General features: G+C 43.7%; 1 protein-coding gene across 4 annotated transcripts in view; it reads left to right on the top strand.

Moving 5' to 3' along the window:
- mtcl1 (microtubule crosslinking factor 1) overlaps positions 1 to 27,451 on the top strand; it is a 213,144-nt gene that overhangs the window by 121,182 nt on the left and 64,511 nt on the right. For 3 of the 4 annotated variants that reach the window (XM_072569875.1, XM_072569873.1, XM_072569877.1), the window contains exons 8-9: positions 1,939 to 2,169; positions 10,243 to 10,419. In XM_072569875.1, coding sequence (XP_072425976.1) covers positions 1,939 to 2,169; positions 10,243 to 10,419 — 408 coding nt within the window. The remainder of the gene's footprint in view (positions 1 to 1,938; positions 2,170 to 10,242; positions 10,420 to 27,451) is intronic. The other variant, XM_072569874.1, reaches the window with a different exon arrangement.

The following is a 27,451-nucleotide window of genomic DNA, read 5'->3' as shown; positions in this document are numbered from 1 at the left end:
CTATATGTAATACTCAGCAACTAACTCAGGTCAGGCTCCTTCCAAAGTTTCTGATCTATGTGGTGATGTGTGTAGAAAGTTGCATTTGTATTCGGTTTTATTCCTTGGACTTATTCAAGTCAGGAGGACGTCATTGTAGCTCCCGCTCTTTGCCAGGCTTTCTGTAAACTTTTCCAGGGAATTTTTACTGAGACAAAAAAAAATGGACAGATGCCACGGAGCTTTGAGTCAAGAGTCTGTACAGAATTTTATAGCCCCCATGATGTCATCTCCCCACACGCACACTGCGTAGAGAGGAAGTAATTGTATTCCTCCAATCATGGAAAGGGAATCAAGAATTTCTTCACAGAGTCATGCTGAGGTTAAGAAACATTGGCAGAAGATTGTGTTCATGTGGAAAATGTGGAGTCGAATTTATCTTGAGACTTTTTAAATTGCCTCAAGCAAATAACGCTCCTTGGGCAAAATGCACTAATTATTTTCCGTAACAAATGTTATTTAATTTCTAAATTGTAATGTTACTGGTCTAATGCATCCTTTTCCTTTTTAAGTTTTGCCAGCTGAGGTCATTGGACTTGAGATAGCCACAGGCATTTTGTTATGGTTCAGTTTCATTTGGTGATTAAAAACATACTGTTACATGCTCACACAGTGGGATTTATAATTTATAAACAGGATTTAATTCAGAGTGGATTAGTAGTGTGTAATATAATGAATTAGAACACAGGGCCTGAGTCTTACCCAAATTGATAAGGAGCTTCCTGTGTCTGGGGGAAACCTGGAAATACAATGGGCCGAGTTTCCTGATGCTGAGTTGGATTGAACTCCATGTCAAACTGGTGAGACAGATATCGTCTCTTTTTGCCTCGGTGAATTACAGCAGTGGTTTTACAAGGTCTAATTGGAAATAAATTCCCAGCATGCAGGAAAGCCTGTTGTTGGGTGCCAGTGGGCACAGGTTTGGCACTGAGATCTGAGTGCCTTGGTAAGGCAGCAGTAATTAAGCCTCTGCTGACACCTCAGATGGTTATAGTATTGAAGCAGTAAAAAGGTGAATAAAGCCAGAATGTACTCAATACTGAGATTAGATTTCAACGTTGCTCCATTTTTTAACATAGAGTGAGAAAAATCATTTCCCCCAACCCCACCCCCTGCTGCAAAAGTAGAGTCTGTAAAGTCTGCATGCAAAGACCTTTAAATTTAGATTTGTTTTGAACACCACGTCTTAATTATTAGATTAGATTACTGACAGTATTAGATTAGATTACTTACAGTGTGGAAACAGGCCCTTCAGCCCAACAAGTCCAACCGACCCGCCGAAGCACACCCACCCAGACCCATTCCCCTACACCTAACACTACGGGCAATTTAGCATGGCCAATTCATCTAACCTGCACATTTTTGGACTGTGGGAGGAAACCAGAGCACCTGGAGGAAACCCACGCAGACACGGGGAGAATGTGCAAACACCACACAGTCAGTCGCCTGAGTCGGGAATTGAACCCAGGTCTCTGGCGCTGTGAGGCAGCATTGCTAACCACTGTGCCACCGTTGTATGTATAATATGGGGATTAGGGTGGAAGGTTATTGAAAAGGGTCAAAAAGTGTGGAGCTGGAAAAGCACAGCTGGTCAGGCAGCATCCGAGGAGCAGGAGAGTTGACATTTCAAGCATAAGCTCTTCATCAGGAATGACTCTCCTGCTCCTCGGATGCCGCCTGACCTGCTGTGCTTTTCCAGCACCACGGTTTTTAACTCTGATCTCCAGCATCTACAGTCCTCACTTTCTCCTGGTTATTAAAGAGGGACCAGGACCTCTTTCTGATCGACGTAGCACTAAGTAAATCCTGAGGTGGGCCTTTTCTTTAATGATTGCATCTTTAGCTTCATGTTCTAGTAAATCTAAAGTGCCTGGAGTAATATTTTCTTTGCTGCCACAGATTGAAGAAGAAAACCAGAAGAACTTGCGCAGGAAAGACTTTGAAGTGCAGAGCCTGAGCTTGCAGAACAGGCTGGAGCAGAAGTCATGGAGTCACGAGAGGGCCCTGCTACTGCAGGAGATGAGAATGTTCAAGGACAGCACTTACCTGTTCTATGTCAAACTGAAATGGCTGCTCAAACACTGGAGGCAAGGCAAGAAGGTGGAGTACAGTGAAGAGGACATCTTGGAGGTATGACCCCTGATCCCTGCATCTCAACTCTATGCACAACTAATTTGCAGTCTTGAGCAGTCTCCTTTTTTGATTTTGGAACTGAGATTTGGCAAATAATTTTAAAAATAGGACAGACACAGAGGTGCATGGGAATGATGGGATACTGAGATTTTTGTTTTATTAATTTGTGGGATATGGGCATCATTGGCTGACCTACATTTGTTGCTCGTCCCTGTCTCCCCTTGAGAAGGTGCTGGTGAGCTGCCTTCTTGAACCTTCTTGCAGTCCACCAAAAGTTGGGAAATAAAGAGAACTTGGGAAATTGAGAACTTGAGAAGTTGGGAAATAAAGAGATCTATTGTCCACAGATCCCTGAAAGGAACAGGATAGATTGGTAAGGATGTTAGCAAGGCATCTGGGATCTTTGCTTCATAGAATGTAAGAGCACAGTAGTTGTGCTAGAGTTGTATGAAACACCAGTTAAACGACAGCCACTGTGTACAACTTTGGTCAGTGCCTTATGAGAATATGATTGCACTAGAGAGGGTACAGAGGAAGCTGAAAAGGATGTTGCCAGGAATGGAACATTTTGGCATTGAGGAAAGGATTGTTTATTTTGGCACAGAGGAAGCTTCCTTGTATTTGAAACAAGGCTTAAGGACATGGTAGAGCTATCACAACATCCAACACAGGAAAAGACCCTGTGTTTTCAAACTATAGCTGATGCCAATGTTGATAAATCTCTATCCTATTGATTTCTTTAGCGATCTTCGAACACAAGATTTAGTTCACCCCAGGCAAAGAATGAAATATTGAGATCTTTGTTAAGCTATTCTGAGTCAAAGCAGGGAGAGAACAAGTCACAGCTCCAGCTATTCTCCTTGCTGTCAAAGTATGAATTACAAACCTGTTTGAATCTTCAGTATTGTGGACTCGTCCTAGTCGCCATGACAAAACACTGGCATCAAGAAGCTTTCATAGCAGTTACTGAACCTACCTCACATTTCTTTTCTGTTTAGTGATTCTAGCTTATCACATTCATGAGCTTCTGTGGCAGTTCTCCTATACCTTTTCAACCTCATCACGTTACTTGTCCTTTAGAATTGTATTCATAGAGGTCGACAGCACAGAAAAAAGCCCTTCGGCCTATCAAGTCGGTGCTGATCACCCGACTATTCTGATCGCCTTCTCAAGCATTTGGCCTGCAGCCTTGACATGCCTTGACTTTCTTTAGTCCTTCCCATAAGTTGTTCTTATTTCATTTCATCACCTTTCAGTTTGCACTTTTCCTGCTCATTTTCATTAAATCACAACATTTGGCCGTCACTGTCCATGCCAGCATTTATTGCCCATTCCTGACTGCCCTGAGAAGGTGGTAGTGGCTTGTCTTCTTGAGCGGTTGCAGGCCTCGGGACTCAAGGACACTAATGGTGTTGTTTGGAAGGAAGTTCCAGGTTTTTGACACACCTGTGGTGAACTAACAGCAACATAGTTACAAGTCAGGATGATGTGAGACTTGGAGGGAGAACTTGCAGGTGATAATGTTTGGAATCATCTGCTTTCTTTGTCTGTCTAGGTGGTAGAGGTCCCAGGGTTGCAAAGATATAACAAAGCTCAATTACAGATAGGTATCTGCTACCAGTGTGCATTGGTAGTGAAGAAGTAAATGTTGAAAGTGGTTGATGAGGTGACAGTCATGTGGCTGCTGTATTTTGGATGGAGAGTTGAGCTTTGTGAATGTTACTGAAACAAGTGGAACATATTCCATCACACACCTGACTTGTATTTTCTGGGTGGCACAGTGGCTCTGTGATTAGCACGGCCTCCTCACAGTGCCAGGGACCCAGGTTCGATTCTACCCTCAGGTGATAGTCTGTGTGAGTGTGCCCGTTCCCTCTGTGTCTGCATGGGTTTCCTCTGGTTGCTCTGGTTTCTTCCGACAGTTGAGAGATGTTCAGGTGAGATGGATTGGCCATGCTAAATTGCCCATAGTATCCAGGGCTGTGCAGGCTAGGTGGGTTAGCCATGGGAAAAACAGGGTTACAGCAGTAGGCTGGGTGGGTTGTTCTTTGGAGGTTCGGTGTGGACTCGATGGGCCAAATGACCTGCTTCCATACTGTCGGAATTGTAGATGGTGAACAGACTTTGTGGTGTCAGGAGGTGAATTGCTACAGAATTCCTAGCCTTTGAACTACTGTAGTAGCCATATGCCTATATGGCTAGTCCAGTTTAGTTTCAAGTAAATGGTATCCTCCAGGATGTTGATAGTGTGGAGTTCGATCGTGGTAATACCATTGAATGCCAAAGTGTGATGTTTAGATTATTGCTTGTTGGAGATGGTCATTGCCTGGCGAATTTGTAATGTAAATGTTTTTGCCATTTATAATCCCATATCTGGATATTGTTCAGATCATGCAGCATTTGGACATGTACTGCTTCTGTATTTGAAGAGTTGTGAACAGTGCTGAACATTGTGCAATCATCAGTAAACATCCCCACTTCTAACCTTATGATGAGGGAAGGCCATTGATGAAGCAGTAGAAGATGGTTGAACCTATGACACTATCCAGAGGAACTCCTACAGGGTTCTCCTGGAGCTAAGATGACTGACCTCCAACAACCACATTCACAACTTGCTTTGAGCCAAATTTGACTCCAACCGGTGGAAAGCTCTCCCTTTGATTCCTGTTGACTTCTGTTTTGCTAGGACCCTGTCATACCACACTAGGTTAAGTGCACCTTGATGTCAAAGGCTATCTCTCTGAGCTCACCTCTGAAATTCAGCTTTTTTGTCCATGTTTGAACAAGGCTGAAATAAGGTCAGGAGCTGAGTAGCTCTTGCACAACCCAAACTGGGCATCAGTAAGTAGTTATTGTTGAGTAAGTACCATTTAATATTACTCCTAATGACCACATCCATCAATTTACTGCTGATCAAGAGCAGGCTGATGGAACAGTAATTGGCTGGGTTGAATTTATGCTGCTTTTTGGGTACAGAACATATCTGGGCAATTTTCCACATTGTTGGGTAGATATTTATGTTGTAGCTAGAACAGCTTGGTTCAGGGTGCAGAAAATTCTGGAGCACAAATCTTCATTGTTATTGCTAGATTATTGTCAAAGCCCATAGCCTTTGCAGTATCTAGTACTTCCAAGAATTTCTTGGTGTAACATGGAGTGAATCGAATTGGCTAAAGATGAGAAAAAGGACACGAGGCCTTAAGAGGAAGCCAAGATGGAACATCCACTTGACATTTTGGGACAAATTCTGGATTAGTGGTGCTGGAAGAGCACAGCAGTTCAGGCAACATCCAAGTAGCTTCAAAATCGACGTTTCGGGCTGATGAAGGGCTTTTGCCCGAAACGTCGATTTCGAAGCTACTTGGATGTTGCCTGAACTGCTGTGCTCTTCCAGCACCACTAATCCAGAATCTGGTTTCCAGCATCTGCAGTCATTGTTTTTACCTCATTTTGGGACAAAGATGAATGCAACTGCTCCAGCCTTATCTTTTGCACTGAAGTGCTGTGCTTCCTTGTCATTGTGATATTTGTGGAACCTTCTCCTCCATTCAGTTGTTTAATTGTTCACTGCTATTCGCAACTAAATGTGGCAGGACTCCAGAAATTTGTTGGTTGTGGGTTTGCTTTGTCTATCAATTGCTGCTTTTGCTATCTGGCATGCAAGCAATCCTGTTTTGTAGCTTCACCAGGTTGACACCTCATTTTTAGGTACAGGTTACTACTATAACACAATGGTTGCGTTCTTATGCAACCGCACATTATAGAAAAATCACGCAACAGAAACAGTGCCTAAAATATTGGCGATGTAGTCACATTACAGCCAACACACGTTTTAAAAGTTCACACTTTAGAAACAGTGTTCCCAATTCTGTCAATCGCGTTACAGTGAATTTGCATTAACAAGATAATGTGAAATAACAGAATGACCTTTATTCCTGGTGCTGCTCCTGGCATGGCCTCCTGCACACTCTGTTGAACCAGGGTTGATCCCCAGGCTTGATGGTAATGGTTGAGTGGGGAATATGCTGAGCCATGAGATCACTGATCGTGCTGGTGTATAATTCTGCTGCTATTGATGGCCCACAGTGCCTTATGGATCACCAGGCTGGAGATGATAGATCTGTTTGAAGTCTGCCACATTTACCACAGTGATAGAGCCACACAGCACAATGAAGAGTATTCTCAAAATGAAGGTGGGGCTTTGCGTCCACTAGGACTGTGGTAGGCGGATTAGTGAGGATGAGATTCTCTCGCTTGTTACTGCATTGTCACCATCAAATCAGTTTTTAATTCCAGATTGTATTCAAATTTTGCCACTTGCCATGGTGGGATTACAAACCACATCCCCAGAGCATTATCCTGGATTTGAGCCTGAGTGATCTTGTGCCAATGCAACTACATCACCATCTTTCTCAACATGTGAATGTTTTCTCTCTCTCTCTGTCTCTCTGTCTTTCTCTCTCTGTGTTCTATCACGTTTTATACCAAGTCCTGCCTTTTCCCTCTAATTTTCCAAGGATACTGAAACATCTGTGCACCTTCTTGCTGTCCACCTAACAAAGGCTATGGTCAGGGTGCTTCTTGATATGGTCTGGCCTGTCATATACCCTTCAGCCTGAGGTGACAAGTGAATGAACCATCTTGGCCTCCTCCTGAAGTCCCCATCATGATGGCTGCCAATCCTCAGGACTGACCACACCCCAAGCTAGTTGGTATCACATGAGGAAGCTGAGTCAAAATAGTTCAATGATCAAATAGCTGGTTGCTCAACCCAAGAGCTCTACAGGGTTGATGTTCTAGAAGTGTGACCTCACCTCAGCTGGAGGAGAATTTTCAACTGACTTAAAATGAATTTGTGACCATTCACCTGTGTAGCCATTTCCCATCACTATTCTTATGAAAATTCTGATATTATTAGTTTGAGCTTCTACAGCTAGATATCTGAGTGAGATGCAGAAAGCACATGCAGGACACAGGATTGAGTAGAAACAAGATATTAACTTCTAGAGCGAGCATCCCAGAGGATTAAAGATTTTTTTGTTGAAATATTGCATTGCTGGGGGAGAGTCAATTAGTTTATTCCAGCAATATTGACTGTGATCTTCCACATTTAAAATTGTTTGGGTGGCACAGTGCCTCAGTGGTTAGCACAGCTGTCTCATAACACTAGGGACACCGGTTTGATTCTACCCTCAGGCGACTGTCTGTATGTATTTGCATGTTCTCCCTGTGTCTGCGTGAGTTTCCTCCAGTCCAAAGATGTGCAGGTTAGATGGATTGGCCATATTAACTTGTCCATAATGTCCAGAGATGTGCAGGCTAGATGGATGTGGAGGAGCTGGTGTTGGACTGGGGTGGACAAAGTTAAAAATCACACAACACCACATTATAGTCCAACAGGTTTATTTGAAAGCACTGCTCCTTCATCAGGTAGAGTAATAGGGTTATGGTTGGGGATTTTAACTTTCTAAACATCGACTGGGACTGCTATAGTGTTAAGGGTTTAGATGGAGAGGAATTTGTTAAGTGTGTACAATAAAATTTTCTGATTCAGTATGTGGATGTATCTACTAGAGAAGGTGCAAAACTTGACCTACTCTTGGGAAATAAGGCAGGGCAGGTGACTGAGGTGTCAGCGGGGGAGCACTTTGGGGCCAGCAACCATAATTCTGTTAGTTTTAAAATAGTGATGGAAAAGGATAGACCAGATCTAAAAGTTGAAGTTCGAAATTGGAGAAAGGCCAATTTTGACGGTATTAGGCAAAAACTTTCAAAAGCTGATTGGGGGCAGATGTTTGCAGGTAAAGGGATGGCTGGAAAATGGGAAGTCTTCAGAAATGAGATAATGAGAATCCAGAGAAAGTATATTCCTGTCAGGGTGAAAGGGAAGGCTGGTAGGTATAGGGAATGCTGGATGACTAAAGATGTTGAGGGTTTGGTTAAGAAAAAGAAGGAAGCAAATGTCAGCTAAAGAATCCTTAGAAGAGTATAAAGGCAGTAGGAGTATACTTAAGAGGGAAATCAGGAGGGCAAAAAAGGGACATGAGATAGCTTTGGCAAATAGAGTTAAGGAGAATCCAAAGGGTTTTTACAAACACATTAAGGACAAAAGGGTAAGGGAGAAAACAGGGGGCCCCTCAAAGATCAGCAAGGCGGCCTTTGTATGGAGCCGCAGGAGATGGGGGAGATACTAAATGAGTATTTTGCATCAGTATTTACTGTGGGTAAGGGCATGGAAGATATAGAATGAAGGAAAATAGATGGTGACATCTTTAAAAATGTCCATATTACAGAGGAGGAAGTGCTGGATATCTTGAAATGTATAAACGTGGATAAATCCCCAGGACCTAATCAGGTGTACCCTAAAACTCTGTGAGAAGCTAGGGAAGTGATTGCTGGGCCTCTTGCTGAGATATTTGTATCATCGATAGTCACAGGTGAGGTCCCAGAAGACTGGAGGTTGGCAAACATGGTGCCACTGTTTACGAAAGGTGGTAAGGACAAGCCAGGGAACTATAGACTAGTGAGCCTGATGTCAGTGGTGGGCAAGTTGTTGGAGGGAATCCTGAGGGACAGGATGTACATTTATTTGGAAAGGCGAGGATTGATGAGGGATAGTCAACATGACTTTATGCGTGGGAAATTATGTCTCACAAATGTGATTGAGATTTTTTTAAGAAGTAACAAAGAGAATTGCTGAGGGCAGAGCGGTTGGCATGATCTATATGGACTTCAGTAAGGCATTCAACAAGATTCCCCATGGGAGACTGATTAGCAAGGTTAGATCTCACAGAATACACGGAGAACTAGCCATTTGGATACAGAAGTACCTCAAAGGTAGAAGACAGAGAGTGGGGGAGGTGGGGTGGTTGGTGGGGGTTGTTTTTCTGACTGGAGGCCTGTGATCACTGGAATGCCACAAGGATTAGTGCTGGGTCCACTACATTTATTCATTTATATAAATGGTTTGGATGTGAACATAAGAGGTGTAGTTAGTAAGTTTGCAGATGACACCAAACTTGGAGATGTCGTGGACAGCGAAGAAGGTTACCTCAGATTACAATGGGATCTTGATTAGATGGGTCAGTGGGCTGAGAAGTGGCAGATGGAGTTTAATTTAGATAAACTGCATTTTGGAAAAGCAAACCTTAGCAGGACTTATACACTTAATGGTAAGCTCATAGGGTGTGTTGCTGAACAAAGAGACCTTGGAGTGCAGGTTCATAGCTCCTTGAAAGTGGAGTTGCAGGTAGATAGGATAGTGAAGAAGGCATTTGGTATGCTTTCCTTTATTGGTCAGAGTATTGAGTACAGGAGTTGGGAGGTCATGTTGCAGCTGTGCAGGACATTGGATAGGCCACTTTTGGAATATTATGTGCAATTCTGGTCTCCATCCTATCGGAAAGATGTTGTGAAACTTGAAAAGGTTCAGAAAAGATTTACAAGGATGTTGCCAGGGTTTGAGCTATAGGGAGAGGTGGAATAGGCTGGGGCGCCTGGAGTGTTGGACACTGAGGGGGTGACCTTATAGAGGTTTATAAATTCATGCAGGGCACGGATAGGATAAATAGACAAGGTCTGTTCCCTGGGGTGGGGGAGTCCAGAAATCGAGGGCATAGGTTTAGGGTGAAAGGGGAAAGATATAAAAGACACCTAAGGGGCAACTTTTTTACCCAGAGTGTAGTGCGTGTATGGAATGAGCTGCCAGAGGAAGTGATGGAGGCTGGTATAATGGCAACATTTAAGAGGCATTCGGATGGGTATATGAAGAGGAGGCATTTGGAGGGATATGGGCCGGATGCTGGCAGGTGGGACTAGATTGGGTTAGGATATCTGGTCGGCATGGCTAAGTTGGACTGAAGGGTCTGTTTCCGTGCTGTACGTCTCTATGACTCTATGAGGTAGTTGTCGGATATGGGGGAATGTGGGGTTACAGGGATATGGTGGGGGCAGGAGGGGTGAGTCTAGGTGGGATGCTATTCAGAGAGTTGGTGTGAACTCAATGGGCCGCTTTGCCTGTTTTCACACTGTAAGGCTTCTATGTTTAACGTACAGATAATGTGTTTTGAGTTTGAACAGATTGAAAACCTGCCTGAACTGAACCTGCTCCTTGAGCCAAAAGAGCTGGATGCTGATCAGGAGGACAGTGGGTGTGTGCTGTCTGAATACTCCCAGCTTTCCTGCACTGAGACAGATGATCACAGGCCGCAGCTACAAACAAAGGAGTTACTCCAACACCAGAAGCAGGTGGGTGTCACCTTTGCAAACCTCCTCCCCACCCTCCCCACCACCAACCATTATTCCCCTCCCATTCTCCTTGGGCTTGGTTGGTTAGAATTTATCGATCGATGTTTGAAAAAGACCAGCAGATGAGGCTGAGTGGCTTCCATTAGCAATCAGCAGGTGGATCTTCAGTGAATAAACCTACACCGACTCCTTCCTCTGAAATGAGAAGCCTGCTGCTTACTTAAAATTGAATTCTTTAGCTTGAACATCATTTTAGCAATTAGCTCGCTCACCTTCCGTGATCTCTCTGGGACACAAACCTCTTGTCTAAGAGTGCTAACATGCAGCAATTTGTCTTCACTCATTATATTTATTTTTCCAACTCATCTGAACCATTTTTTGCTCATTAGATCCCTCACTGTTGTGCTCAGTCCAAATTCCCCACACACTATGCTTTTTCTAAAGTCTCCCAATGATTATTCTCAAAGTAATTTATTGCGGTTTGAAGCAGTTCACAAATTAGAACACACAGGCGTTGATGTGGGTAGCTGAGTTATTTGGGATGTGATTTGTGCTAACTATAATATTACTTGGGAGGATTTTAGGCCTGTACATCCTATAGCACTTCACCAATGTGGCTTTCTTGAAGTCATGGTAGGCAAACAAGACAATTAATTAATAAAGATTGATTGGTTTGATTACAGTGCATGCAAACGCATTTATTTAAATGCTAGAAATGCTGAGAATAGATTTTAAGTAAGCTACTTCAACCACTAAACATTTCAGAACTAGAGAAAATTTGAGCTGTGCCAGAACTAGGGGGCAATATAAGAGGGTGTAGATTTAGGACTTAGTTGAGGAAGAACTTCTTCACCCAAAGGGTCGTGAATCTGTGGAATTCCCTGCCCAGTGAAGCAGTGGAGGCAACCGCAATCAATGTTTTTAAGGCAAAATGAGATAGATTTTGAACAGTAAGGGAATTAAGGGTGAAGGTGAGTGGGCAGCTAAGTGAAGCTGAGTCCACAAAAAGATCTGATCTTATTAAATGGTGGAGCAGGCTCGATCAGCCAGATGGCCTCCTCTCGCTCCTATTTCTCATGTTCTACCATCTCACACCAACACTGGTAAGTGGATTAAACCAATGCCTCATATCACTGTGTCTGATTTGAAAGTGATACCCTCGTTGAATATCATTTTCCATCTGCAAAAACAGCAGCTGTCAGTGTATATTCACTGCTAAAGCTGCTTTAAAAGCCAGTCTAGGAACATTTATTCTTCAAATTTCCTCTGTCCATGTTTCCAAACCTACAATTTACACCTTTCTGTAACGCATGAGACTGATAGCTTGGTCATTTGGCAAATCAGATGATGTTGCTTATCGTATTCGCAACACAGTTTTAGAGTAATTTGAGGCTTAATATGTGACAAGTGTAGCAGTGATTGGGAGGAACAGGTGATATTGGATCTGTGGTTCAAAAGCTCTCTACCGTGGGAGAGGTTTTCCCTTGGTCCAATTGTCTGATTAGGATCTGTAATTAATGAAGACTAACTGCCATCAGGAGTCAATGATTCTATTAACATTGTATCCGGAATTTACCATAATGGCAGATGGTGGACAAGACTCAACAAAAACAGAAATCGAAGTTCAGTTCTGAAAAATGTTAACTCTGCTTTCTCTCCCCACGTGCTGTCAGATCTGCTGTGTTTTTCCAGCAATTTCTAATTTTATTTCAGATTCCTTTTGGCGTTTTGTTTGGACAAGATGCATCTGGCTTTCTTCTCGCATGTCTCGTGTGGTTATTAGTTTAGACACCATGTGTAAAAGAACCAAGGGGTGGCAAGGACATAGAATGGGTGAGGGGGTAACAATACCCATCTCCAAGGGTAGTTTCATAGCACCATTACATAATAAGCCGGTTGTATCCTGAAGGACATATCTGCTCGTCTGGGCCTGTGCAGGTGAGGAAAGCACCAACATGAGGGCAAAATATACTAGACCTCATTCTCATTGAAGCTCCTCACAGCTGAGTTAATCGAATGGTCGATTGGCTTGTGTTATGGGAGCAGGAAAATTGAGTCAAGGCCACAGTCAGCTCAGCCACCACCTTATTGAATGGTGGAGCAGGTTCAATGGACCAGGTACCTTCCTCTTGCTCCAGTTCTTTCATGTTCTCAAAGACCTAACCGCCATAGGTGTATCTGTCTGTGACAGTAAGAGTGACCACTGCAAATCCCTGCAAATAGAGACGCAATCTCAGGATGGTATCCTGCATTATCATCACTATATGTGGCACTACCACAATGCCAAATGGATTGGTTTCAGAATGGATTCAGCAGCACCAGACTGGGAGTCCATGTGGTATTATGTGTCATTATTAGCAGCAATGTTGTATTTCATCAGAGTCTGTAGTTGAATACCTCATATCCCATATCTTTCTCACTCTACCATTGCTATCAAGCCTGATGAGTTAGGAAGCCAGTGAGGAGTTAGGAAGGCAGCAGCACATAAACTTGCAAATGAGGTGTCAATCTGGTGAAGCTACAACACTGAACAAACTGTACAAGCTGAACAACTTGCGATACAGCTGAATGATCCCAGGGTTAGATCTAAGCTCTGTAGTCCTGCCACATGCAGCCATGAATGGTGGTTCAAAGCTAAACGTAAAAAAAGATTGTCCACAACTATCTGTATCCCCAGCACATAAATACCGAAAATGGGGCTGAAGCATTTGCAAGTACCTTCAGACTGAGGTGTCGAGTGAATGAACATCTTGGTCTTCTCCTGAGGTTGCCAACATAATGGAATGCCAATCCCAACACACTACTCACAATAACCAGCAGCACTTGCTCAACTATAAGCTTCTCACTGATGTGCTGCAGGACTACTGAGCTCTTGACTTCATAACTGAGTTGTGCCAAACATAGATAAGTGAGTTGAAATCCAGAGGTAGGTTAAAGTGACTGCCCTTGACATCAAGGCAGCATTCAACCAAGTGTGGCATGAAGAGCTGTAAAAAAGTGGAATCAATGGTAATAGGGGGAAAGCTGTCCATTGGTTAGAGTAGGAAGTTGATTGTGGTTATTGGAGGTCAGGCATCACAACTTCAGGGTGTCTATGCAAGGATTCCTCAGGATAGTGTCCTAGACCCAACTCTCAACAGCTGCTTCAACAATGACCTCTTTTTTTAATGATATTGTCAGAAGTCAAAATGTTTGATGATACATGCTTTGATATTTGTATATTTACTGACTTTGCAACTACTGAAGCAGTCTGTTATAGTGTCAGTTATTTAACTTAAGCTAATAACTTGGCTGATAAATGACCTGTAACACTCACTCTGCGCAAGTGCCAAGCGATGACCATCTTCCCATGATATTAGAATCACTGAATGCCCCAGGATCTAAATCCTACCATGGCAGACAATGGGAATTGAAGTTTAAAAATATGCCTGCTATAAAATAAAATCTAGTGATGACCATGAAACCACTTTTGATTGTTGTAAAAACCCATCTGGTTCACTGATGTCCTTTCGGGAAGGAAATCTGTTATCTTCACCTAGACTGACCTACATATGACTCCAGACCCACACTAATGTAGCTGACACTTAGCTTCCATCTGATTGGCCTAAGAAGCCATTCAGTTGTATAAACCCACGAAAAGGAATGACACCAGACAGAACATCTAGCATTGACCTAGGCACCAGAAATGACAGTGGCAATGTCAGCCCTGTCAACTCTAGAGAAATATCATTCCAAATTTCTGGGGTTAGTGCCAAAACTGGGAGAGCTGTCTCACCAACTAGTCAAGAAACAGCCTAACATAGTCATACTCACCGAATCATACCTTTACAGACAATGTCCCAGACACTACCATTGCCATCCCTGGATTCGTCCTCTCCACTTGGCAGAAGAAACCCTCAGACACTGTGGACCATAACCAGCAGAATCATACTCCAACACAATCTGCGACTTCATAGCCAGGCATACCTATGATTAGCATCAAGGCAGAGGATCGACCCTGGTTCAGTAAAGAGTGTAGCGACATAAAATACCGTCTATAGCACTGAATATTTGTAGTCTAAAACATCACGCACCATTAGCCAAACTTTTCCAGTGCAGACGTAACCCTGGCATCTACCTGACAATGTGGGAAACAGCCCAGCAATATCCTGAACACAAAAGAGCAAGACATATCCAACCTGGCCAATGACAGCCCCGTCAGTCTATTGATGAGAAGGGTTACCATTACGTGTATAAGTCCTGCTAAGATTTGCTTTCCCAAAATGCAGCACCTCACATTTATCTGAGTTAAACTTCATCTGCCACTTCTCAGCCCACTGGCCCATCTGATCAAGATCCCATTGTAATCTGAGGTAATCTTTGCTGTCCACTACACCTCCAATTTTGGTGTCATCTGCAAACTTACTAACTATACCTTCTATGCTGGGATAGCAATCCTGCAGCTAATAACACATCTCCTGACTCTCACAAACCTGTCCATCATCTGCAAGACATAAATCATGGGTGTGATGGAATACAAGACTTCTGCTTTTTTAACAATTGTAGTATTTCAAACTCCAATTCAGTTCTAAAAATTGGCAACATGTAGTCTCTTACATTGTACTTTCACTCCCTCACACACTAGCAGCACTATACACCCTCTCCAAGACACACTGTAGAAATTCGGCAGTACCTTCCCAGTCCATGTCCACTACCATCTAGAAAAACAAGAACAAGTAGACACTACTGACATTCCCCTTAATTTTGCTTTCTTCTGTGGAGATCTCTGATTTCCGTGCACAGCAGTGACTTCTGAAACAGGAATACTGGGATCAATGTCAACACACCAGTCACAATGTGGCTGCTTTGGAAGCTTTGTTGCCATTCTGTCAATGTCACTGGATGAAAATCCTGGAACTTTCTCCCTACACCCAATGGACTGCAGTGATTCAGGATGGTGGCTCATTACAAGTCCCATCAGGGATAACCATTAAATGCTGGCCCAGTCAGCAACAACCACATCCCATGAACAAATGAAAAAGAGGAGTAGAGAGGTTAAGGGTACACAAACCACTAATGGCAGTGATGCAGGTGAATAAGGCCAGTAACAAAAAGAAACACAAAATTAAACTTCATTGCTCAAGGTATTCAGTTGAAAAGCAGAGCCTGTGTTAGCTTCTTTAGACCACACTTGGAGTGCTGTGAATGGTTCTGCTGTCCATGTCAAGACAGTGTTGACATAAGAAGGTGAAGCAAAGATTGACCTTGAATCACACCATTTTAGTACATCACCTGAGTTAGCCAAGTCTAATATTCCAATATGCACCACTTGCAAACCCATGACCACTTCCATCTAGAAGGGCAAAGGCAGCAGATACAAGAGAACACCACCACCTTCAAGTTCCCCTCCAAGCCACTCACCATCCTGACTTGGAAAGATGTCACTGTTCTTTCACTGTGGCTGGGTCAAAGTCCTGGAATTCTCTCCCTGATGGCATTGTGGGTCAACCCACAGCAGGTGGACTGCAGTGGTTCAAGAAGGCAGCTCACCACCACCTCCTCCTCAAGGGCAACCAGGGACGGGCGATAAATGCTGACCAGCCAGTGACTTCCACATCCTGCAAATTAATTTTTTTAAAAACCATGTAAACATGAGGAATGGTAGTTGGCTCCAATCAGCTGGTGTAGTTGGTGCCAGTCAGTGAATATCATTTACCATCAACATTCCTATTACAGTTCATTAAGGAGCAGAGAATGCAGTAAATTCAATTAGTGGCGATTGAAACAGATGACAAGCATTACAGGAGTGCCCACGTATCCTCCATAATCAGTCAGTGAACAGTTCAAATATTCTTAAATATTGCTCACTGGACGTGTGAAGTGAAACAACTTCTGCAAGTACTTCTGTGGAATGAGATGAGCAGCAACACACTGACATAAAACAAGGTCGAAAGGTAGATTTTGAGCCATTGACCTGTGTAGGGATTATTATTTGCAAGTAGCTGCATCTTGTTTTAATGGGGAGAGCTAACTCTAATGTTGTACAAGGCAATCTCCCCACATCACTATCGCCATCACCATCAAATCTCAGCCCTGACCCAGCAACCATAATAATGCTATTAGGTGGGGGTTTGTTTTGGTTTTAAAACAAAACCCAAATGCTAGCATTTGTTTTAAACGTTATTTGTATCACAGCAAGCTCTTTGTTTTTCTCTAACCCATTGCTTACACTCTTAACATCAATTCTGTCTGGGCCAAAGAGAGGAAAGCAAAACCTGCCAACTTTTACAGGCAATGGAGCAGAAAAACAAGCTCAAAGGTTGTGCCCCGATTGCTCATAGTTCCATTATAACCAACGGGGAGAAGTGGTGGGATGCAATTAAAAGCAGAATGTTTCAATAGCTGTGTGTACATGTTGGCCCATTAGTCATTTAGTTCAACTCAATTGTACACAGTTCTTTGCGTTGAGAGCCGATATTCTGAGGAACTTTTAAGAAAACAGAGGTTGTTTGCTTTCTTTAAGAGGGTGATCGAATATCAAACTTGAAGATGATGAAGGAAGCCAATTTTATCCAGACGATTGTTTGCCATTGTAAAGGCTTCAGGTGTCAGCAGTCATTAATAGTAAGAAAAGAAGCATTGTGACATTAAATAAGATGTTACACTTTTGGAATAGCTAACTTGAGAAAATCATCAAATGAGTATGCAACGCAATTAGATGAGTTTCTGGCTCATTGTTGTCTGGCTTCCCTCACTGGCCACTTATTCCCCATCTCCCACCCCATCAGATCATTCACAGTTCTGCTGCCTCACTCACTCATTACATCTTTTCGCTCTAGATTAGGCAATGCTGGGCTCCTCCTTATCTATGTAAATATCTCCAGCTCTATAAAACTTCAGTGCCCATCCCCCTCCAAATTCTGAGTTCTCATATATATTTGATTTCAGTTGTTCCACAGTGGCCACGTTTTCAGCTGATCAGACCCTCTGCTCTGGTCTCTATTCCTGTCTTTCCTTCTTTTAAGGTGTTTCCATGACCAAGACTCTTGTCATCTCTTACACTATACCCTACTTTCTCTCAGAATCAGACTTTGATAACATTCCCTTGAAATGCTTTGAAACCATAAGTTAGAAGAATCATATAAAAGGAACTATGTAAATTGTTGTGCTCTGGCAAGGTGTGACGACATGTCTGGAGGATATGGCTAAGATTAATCAAAAAGGGAGGTACTTATTGGCCTCAATATTTCTGGGGGTATGAGATAGTCAAAATAGTCCACAATCCTACAAAGACTGAGGAGCCATGGAACTTAGCGCTTTTTTATTTTCCTCATTCACAGCTGAGTACGTCGCTGGCTGGGCCAGCATTTATTGCCCATCCCTAATTGCCCAGCAGTGGGTCTGAAGTCACACGTAGGCCAGACTAGGTAAGTTTCCTTCCCTAAAAGACATTAGTGGAGCAGATGGGCTTGTCCTAACAATCGACAATCAATTAGTGATCATCATTAGACCCTTAATGCCAGATTTTTATTGAATTCAAGTGCCACCAGGCAGCAGTTGAACATTACCTGGGTCACTAGATTCACGAGATAACTGAAAACAAGAAGTTCTGGAAATCACAGTGGGTCAGGTATCATCCTTGGAGAGTGAATAAGCTAACATTTTGCGTCCAGATGACTGTTCTATCAAGATTCAAAACATTAGCTTGCTGTCTCTCCACGGATGCTGCCTGACTCACTGTGATTTCCAGCACCTTTTTGTTTTCAATACAGATCCCAGCGTCTGCAGTAATTTGCTCCTGGACCATCCATAATGCTACTAGGCCATTGCCTCCCCGAATAGCAGTTCTTCATATAATTATTTGGATCCTTTCCCTGTTTAACAGTTGGCCAAATGAACAGGCTTAAGTGTTGGCAGTTGGTAGTCCTTGGGGCAACTGTGTGGCATTTGGGAGGGATTAGATTGGTGGTGAGAATAGGGTAGAACGCATAGAACTGGAGGCGGTGACAGAGAGCAGAGTAATTGAGCATCAGAAGCAGAGAGATGGGCCCCAGTCAGCAGGGAAAGGATAACGGCTTCTTTGAAACAGCAATAGGAAAGGCCCAGTGCCTCCTGCCTGCCTCTTCGTTGTCAGTTCAACCCCTTAGAAACATAGACTGCAGCTGGGAATTTTAAACTGAGCTCCCAGTTACACTGTGGAGGACCAGTTTAAATATGACAATGAAGAGCCCTGTCTCTCCATGTCAGGTCACTCAGATGCCATGATATCAGTGCAAGTACACAGGTTAGACTCATGCTGTTGTGGGGTGGGAGGGAGTGGATAGCTGCTGCCTGCAAATTAAAATGTGCTTTTCCCTGACAAAAGTTTGAAATATTTGAGAAGATATCATACTTGAGGGCCATGCTCTCAAGACAGAGTGACATTGCCTCGCTAAAAGGCATCCGCAGTAACCTAGGAAGCTGCTGTGTCCATAACTATTGCGCAGTTTGACAGTGAATGAATTGTTGTAGGGCAAAGCTTATTAGCACGGTGTGAGAGGAGATCACTTCCAGTGAAAGCTTGGTCTCCTCCTCCCTCACGTGCTAGCTGACCACTTTCGTTTTTACCTTGTTGATTTTCACTTTCGCTTCCTGGTCTAATCAGTGCCCAAGAGACATCAGCAGAATCAGAGCCACCAAACTGCTCTTCTGTCCTTTAAATGCCTGCTTACATAAACTCTATTTACCTGACAGCAGTTGTTGTGGTGGTGCCTATTTCTAAACATATCCTGATGAGTCACAGAACTGGGTTTCAGAAAGGTTTGTGCTGACAGTGAACACATAAATGTTGTCCTGACTTCATACTGTACAGGGCGGCCAACATTGCTGCCAGATGATTGACAGATGGTTGAGGTAGTTTGAAGTAGACTCGGACGATATCCCTTGGAAGTATTTCTGCTTTGCTTGCACTCCCCGGGATTAACTTGTGATTGATGGTTTCTGCTGTGACCTAATCACAGTTGAAGCGAGTGTGCTGGCCTTCATACGACACTGACAGCAGCTGGTTCAAACAGCACATAGAAACCAATCCCAATCTGAGAAATGAGGTTATAATACATGTTGTTTCTGGAGGCAAACCTCGCCCCTTATGTCCTGAAGGTGTTGTTTCTTCTGATGAGGTGCACTTCAACCTCTGACTGTGATCCTCGAGGTAGCCTGAACCAGTCACCATAACTGATGCAAAAGCAAAATGCTATGGTAGAAACAGAGAAGTTTGGAAATACTCAGCAGGTCCAGCAATATCTGCAGAGATAAAGACAACGCAAACATTTCAGATTGATGACCATAGCTAGAACATTGCCTATTTCTTTTCACTATCTGCAAACACTGCCTGATTTGCTGAGTATTTCCAGCATTCCCTGTTTTGCCATCACTGTTACTCACATGAACTTCAATAGTAAATATGAACTCACGTTGTGTCACTGCTAAGCTTGGTTCTGTCTCATTTGGTGTGCAAATGCACTGACACTACTAAACAGCAGAGGAGGTGATGGCCTCGTGGTATTGTCACTCGACTATTAATCTAGAAATCCAGGTGATGTTCTAGACATCCAGGTTTGAATCCTGTCATGGCTGATAGTGGAATCTGAATTTAGCAAAAAACTGGAATAAAGAGTGTAATGGTGGATGTAGGTTTGCTCGCTGAGCTGAAAGGTTCATGTTCAGATATTTCGTCACCATACTAGGTAACATCTTCAGTGAGCCTCCGGATGAAGCATTACTGATGATTCCTGCTTTCTATTGGGACTTGAACCCGATTTACCACACCGCACCCCCCACAACCACCACCACCACCCCCCAAGAAAAAGAACAGGAAATGACATCATCACAGGAAATGACATCACCAACCCAAAGAAACCCAAACATATAAATAGAAAGCAGGAATCATCAGGAGTGTTTCGTCCGGAGGCCCACTGAAGATATTACCTAGTGTGGTGATGAAACAGCTGAACATGAACCTTCCAGGTCAGCGAGCAAACCTACATTCAGAACCTCAGCCTGAGCTACAAATCTTCTCAAAACTCACTAAGCATAATGATAACTGTGAAACTGTTGACGATTGTCAGTGAGAAAAGCCCATGTTCTTTACAGAAGGAAATAGCTGTCTTTATCTGGTGTGACCTACATGGGAATCCGAGGTGGTTGACTCTGGGCAATTAGGGATGACAAAGAATACTGGTCAAGCTAGTTTGGCCCACACCCTGTGGATGAATTATTTTTAAAAAAGGAAGCAGCAGTATCTCTGTCCCTAACACAAAAGAGGCTGAGACAGTTGCCACGCTTGAATGTCAGATAATTCAGGCCAGACCCTCTTGGTTCTGATCAGCTACTAACAGATTAATTCCCAATCCCATCAAGGAAACCCATGAGAAAGTGTGATTTTTTAAAAAGAAAGGTATACGTTTACTCTACTTCTACCTAAGGGTACTGCCGTTGGAATGATTGAACGATACGGGACAGAAGGGACCCACTTGATCCATGGAACAGGGACAGACCACAAGGTGTCTCAGGCCTACTCTACCATTCTCTAAAATCATGACTGTCTACATCTACACTTTCTAGACCTCCCCACACATATCCCTGGATCCCTTTAGTGTCCAAAACTCTATCAATCTCAACCTTGACTCAGACTGAGCATCTACAGCCCTCCAAAGAATCACCATCCTTTGAGTTAAGAAATTGCTCTTTGTTTCATCAGAAATATTTGACCCCAATCCTGGAGCTATTGACAGAATTTGTGGCGGGTTCCTTAGTGAGGCCATTACGTGCATTCCAGTTTTTTATTGTCAGTCCTGGCAGTGGCTATTTTAACATGGTAACATTGTGGTAGCTGATAACCAACTGGCTCCAGTGAGACATAACTACAGTCAAAGAAAGACAGCGTGGATTTTCCAATCAGGTTCTTGTAGCAGGGGCCAGTTTAGTGTCTGGAAGTAGACAGCTCATGTGGGATGGGTTCCCATCAAAATAAATCTGCATTCAGAATCCCTGCTGGGTGAACACTTGTCTAGTGCTAGACACTCAATCCCCTAAACATCTACACTGTAAAACCCTCTCTGAATGTGAGGTTCCTGCTGTTGGCTGGAACTATGTATAAACTAACTCCCTGCTCTGCATTTTCACATTATCTTTACTTTAAATATCTATCTGATTTTCCTTTCATAGACACCATGTTCACCACTCCAATATCGTTCTGCAGAATTAAATTGCTCTTGGTTTGCCTGTCCTTGCATTTTTAAATAGTTCGATCCAATTTCCTGCGTGACAGGGATAACAAAATTAATCTTTGTTTTCCTGCCACTGTCAGCTCGGGAATTTCACTGATGGAACATCTCCCAGTTCCAAAGGTCCCTGCTAGGTGCTTTGATTAAGCTCCTATGGTCTGATTCCAGGCTGTGATAGGGGCTGTGATACTCCATGCTTCCTTAGCTAATGTGGCAGTTTGCCAAAGTTGCAATGGACGAGTGAAACTACTCAGGTCACAGCGGCAGTAAAGTGAAATTTCTTCAGCTCATGATGATGTCTGATTGTTCCTGCTCTCCTTTCTTGGAGTTGCTGTTTTCCTACTGATCCTCAGGGCAGTAGATGCAGTGAGGTATCTCCTCAAGGCCATCCTGGGCTTTTTGAGAAACATGATGGCGGTTACTACCAGGGAAAGCACCATGTCCCATCATTGGCTTATTTGGTTTATTGTTGTCACACGTACCTAAGTACAGTGAAAAGTTTTGTTTTGCGTGCAGTATTGGTAGATCATTATATACAAGGACATACAGATCATAGGGTGATTGAACAAATCTATGGCTGCACAGGAGGTGTACAAAAAGCAAGATCAACATTAGATTTGAAATTGGAGAGGTCCACTCAGCAGTCTAATAACAGTGGGGATAAAGCTGTTCTCGAAACTGTTCGTACATGTGTTTAAGCTTTTGTAGCTTCTGCCTGATGGAAGAGATTATAACTATGGTGACAGGGGTCTCTCGATGCTGCCTTTCCACAGCAACGAGAAGTGTAGATGGAAACCGTAGGTGGAAGACTCTCTTCTGTGATAGTCTGGGCTGTGTTCACAGCCTTCAGGAATTTCTTACCATCTTGGGCAGAGCAGTTGCCGTACCAAACTGTGGCGCACCCAGTTAGAATGCTTTCTATAGTGCATCTGTAAAAGTTGGTGAGGGTCCTTATGGACATGCTGAATTTCCTTAGCCTCCTGAGGAAGGAGAGGTATTGTTGTGCCTTCTTGACCATCACATTGATGTGGGTTGTCCAGGACAGGTTGTTGGTTATCAGTTGCACTGATGTAGATGAGGGCGTGTCCTCCTCCTTCCTTCCTGAAGTCAATGATCAGTTTCTTTAGTTTTGCTGACATTAAAAGCGAGATTGTTGTCTTTGCACTGTGATACAAAGCATTCTATTTCTTTCCTGTATTCGGTCTCATAAGAATTGTCTCATCTGCTGACTGCACATGTGGCAAGGGGAATAATTCAAACCATACCCATCCCTTGAGAAATTATCATAATTGGGTGAATACTGATATTGGGTCCCAAGCAGTTTTAATGTAAGCTCATTCCACCCAAACTCAATAGAGTTTCCTAGAAGAAAGTGAGGACTGCAAATGCTGGAGATCAGAGCTGAAAAATGTGTTGCTGGAAAAGCGCAGCAGGTCAGGCAGCATCCAAGGAGCAGGAGAATCGATGTTTCGGGCATAAGCCCTTCTTCAGGAATGCCCTTCCTGAAGAAGGGCTTATACCCAAAACGTCGATTCTCCTGCTCCTTGGATGCTGCCTGACCTGCTGCGCTTTTCCAGCAACACATTTTTCAGCTCAATAGAGTTTCCATCCAACAAGTTCAGTTTTAAAAAAACCCCATTGGCTCTAGTTTGTCATTGTAATCCCCAATAATTTCAGTTTACCAATGCACTCACGAAATCCCGAACATTGGTACCGTTCATTTCTGAGGGAATAGAGTATGGAATCAGGATGGTTTTACTGAAACTATGCAAGGAACATATCAGACCACAGCTGGAACGCTGTTCTTGGGTTCCTTGTCCATCTAGAGAAAGTTCACTAGGCTGATACCAGGTATGGAGGACTGTAAATGTTGGAATATCGAAGACTGTGGGGCAACCTTAGTGAAACATACAGGATTCGTAGCAGGAGTAGAAAGTTTAGGACCAGAGGACATAATCTCGGCACTGCCCTCTTGAACTGTCCTACCTGTCCATTTTCCTTCCTACCTGTCCACTCCACTCTCCCCTTCGACCTATCACTATCACCCACCTGAATCTACCTGACACTTCCCAGCTACCTTCCCCCCGAACCCAACCCTCCTATCTATCTCTCAATCCCCTCCCCCCATTCCTGATGAAGGGGTTATGCCCGAAACATCGATTCTCCTGCTTCTCGGATGCTGCCTGACCTGCTGTGCTTTTCCAGTGCCACACTATTTGACATAATCTCAAGTAAGGGATCACCCATTTAAGACAGAGGTGAGGAGGAACTTCTTCTCAGAGGATAGTGAGTCTGTGGTATTCTTTAGAGCAGGGGGCAGTCGAAGTTGTATTGTTAAGTAAATTCAAGACTGAGATAGACAAATTTTAACCAGTAAGGGGATCAAAGATTATGGGGGAAAGGCAGGAAAGTGGAATAGAGGATTTTCAGATGAGCCATGATTTCATTGAATGGTAGAGCAGACTTGATAGGCCGAATGGCCTACATGTGATCTGATGTCTTAAGATTTTATAATCCGCAAAGTGAGGTGAATTTTCCCATCCCATCACCCAAGAGCGGCCAGGCTATCAACAGAGAGAAAAAAAACATCTTTGTGATGATAAACTAATAACCTGACCCTCAGGAGTAGTACAATTCATGCTTTCGTGCATTAATGTCAATGGCAACACCTAAACCTATTGTAATATTACTTCAAAACAAAAAATACTGGATATCACAGTGGGTCAGGCAGCATCCATGGAGAGAGAGCAACTAATGTTTCGAGTCTAGATGACTCTTCATCAGAACTGAGAGGCGTGGAGGGGAGCACTGTTTATGCAATAGTTGGGGGAGGGGTGTGGATCTTACGCTGGGGGAGAAAGGATGTTGATAGTTCAGACTAAGTGATCAGGATGTGAGAATGGGAGAACAATGGTGTGTCTAACTGCCAGACGGTCCCATTGGAGTGGTGGGAGGGGAAAGGGGACATTGTGGCAGAGAATGTAACAAGTAAAGCTAAAAGAAAGGGAAGGAATGCGTTCACAATCTGAAGGTATTGAACTCAATATTGAGTCCAGAAGGTTGTAAACTGCCCAGTTTGAAAATGAGATGTTGCTCTTCCAGTTTTCGCTGGGATTCGCTGGAGCATTGCAGCATGCCGATGACAGACATGTGGGCACGTGAGCAGGATGCTGTGTTAAAATGACCAGCTAGGGGAGGGATCCTTTCTCCCTGAGCACTCCAACACCCCCTCCCCTACTATTGTCTAAATGCTGCCCCCTCCACACTTCACTTCAGCTCTGATGAAGAGCCACCCAGACTCGAAAAGTTCTCTCTCCATGGATGCTGCCTGACCTGCTGTGATCTCCAGCATTTTTTGATTTCAGTGCAGATTCCAGCATCTGCAGTAATTCGATCCTGCACCATGACTTCCTGCTTTTCCGGATAGCCCCTGCAAGGTTCACATTATGCACACGGGAAGTTGTGCACATGCACATTTTGTGAAATCGCCCTGCAGTAAAAAACATGGCAGCCCCCAAATAAACGCAATAAATATGAGTGAATGGGACAGAATGTTGTCACTGGTATTACTGGCAGTGTGCGTTTTATGCGTGTGGACTGAGAGTGTTTTGGCACCGTTAGCAGACATTCTCGTTTTACTTCAGGTTTATCTGCTTGAATATGTGCATCCTATTGCTAAAGGTGGCATGCCTTTTTCCGTGCTATATGACTGGGCCATAAACCTCCTTCTAGTTATTGTTAAAAGTACAAACCCAGTTGTAGAATTAAGCTGATATTCCATTCTAACATTGCAGTTCAGAGGGCACTAGGGAGACGGGAGGGTGGAAATGGTTTTTAACTATGGTAAGTGAAAATGCTGAACGTTCTCTAGGGTGGTATTAGTCTATAGTTAGGCTGCAGTGGTTCCTGAAAAGCTATTTCCCTCTTGGAATGACTACAGTCAGTGCAGAACCGTCTGACACAATCCACAACCAGCTCGGAATTATGAAGTTCTTTGAAAATTCCAATTGTTCTGCTTTTACCACAACTGTCACATTTTAAACCTATAACTCTGCTTCATCCTACTATTACAAAGCTTGCAGTACTTTTTGATGTGCTTGTTCCAGGCAGACTCGATCATGCAGGCATCTGATCATGGTACATCCTGGCCACATGGAAGTCAGTACTAGAAAATTGTTAGGTGAGAGGGGCCCAATTGAAATGGGGCGATTTATTTGTTCAAGCTGACCGCACAAACTCCCCTTTCCTCCAGCCGAATAGTTTCAACCTCTTAATAATAATTGGATCCAGACAAAGGAAACATGATGCGACTGAATCCATGGGAGACTCGTGCCAGTTGCTGCCTTCTCTAGATTGAAAATGGTTGCTCTGCCTTTCTGAGCAGTTTTAATTGAATCTTTGGATAGATTTGGGAGTGAGAGTATTAAGTAACATTTGAGGCAACCACAGGATATCATCAGTTGCATTCTCCCTCTCTCTCTCTCTTTCTCTGTCTTTGTCTCACACACTCATCACCTTTGTACTTGGATGGAATCTTCCAATCCTGGAGATGGTGTGGCCTGAGGGGCAGGCAATGTAGTTGAGTTTAGATTATCTACAGTGTGGAAACAGGCCATTCAGCCCAACAAGTTCACACCGACCCTCCAAAGAGTAACCAACCCAGACCCATTTCCCTCTGACTGATGCACCAAACACTATGGGCAATTTAACGTGGCCAACTCACCTACCTGCACATCTTTGGATTGTGCGAGGAAACCAGAGCATCCAGAGGAAGCTCACACAGACACGGAGAGAACATGCAAACTCCACGCAGACTGTCACCTGAGGTGGGTTTTGAAACCAGGTCCCTGGCGCTGTGAGGCAGCAGTGCTAACCACTGAGTCACTGTGCTGCTCCAAAGGAGCAAATATAGGAGGGTTGCTGCTATCCCAGAAACCCTTCTCCACCTCTTCTGGCTGAGAATATGACCCAAGTTTTACCTTCCTGCCCCATTGCCACTTGATGCTTTAAAGTTGCCTGGGCTGGAGCAATGAAGAGAGACGAGATTGGCCGGGATTGTTTTCCATTGAGCAAAGAAGGCCGAGGGGTCTCTGATTGAGACAGAATTATGAGCGACATAGACAAGATCGATGGGGAGAAAACTTTTCCCTTAGAACGGCTCTCAATAATCAGGGGTCATAGACTTAAGGGAAGGGGCAGGAGGTTTAGAGGGGATTTAGGGAAGAATATTTTCACCCAGGGATTGAGGGGTACCTGGAACGCACTGCCTGAAAAGAGTGACAGAGGCAGGAACCCTCAAGACATTTCAGAAACATTTGGAAGAGTGTTGAAATACCAAGACTATGGAGCACATGCTGGGAAATGGGATTAGATTAGAGAGATTCTCCATGACTAGCTTGGATATATAGGCCGAAGGGCCCTTTTCTGTTCAGTAAAACCTCTATGACTCTCACTGGTTGATTAATGCCTTTCTAAGGCCGTTTCCCTCCTGGACTGGAATTGCCTTCGCTCCAGGTGGGATGAGAAAGAGACTGCCCACCCAACAGGTGAACCCAACAGGCTGTCAGTTGTTGGTTGGGTGGGGTACATGGAGAAGAGAGGTGGCCCCAGACAGACACGCCCTGTCCTTGGTTCTAACCACACCCCACAGTCCGCCCAGTGACTGAGAACCCCCAAAACATCCTCCACACCACCACCACCACACCACTTTCTTAACAACTTAATGCTAGTGACTTCTGTTCTCCTGCCAGCAGCAAGTACAGGCTTCTCCATGGCATTGCCAAGTGCAA

Source organism: Chiloscyllium punctatum, chromosome 5, assembly GCF_047496795.1.
Source record: "Chiloscyllium punctatum isolate Juve2018m chromosome 5, sChiPun1.3, whole genome shotgun sequence".
Lineage (NCBI taxonomy): Eukaryota > Metazoa > Chordata > Chondrichthyes > Orectolobiformes > Hemiscylliidae > Chiloscyllium > Chiloscyllium punctatum.
Note: the sequence above shows the minus strand (reverse complement) of the source record. Positions and strands in the feature narration are given on the sequence as shown.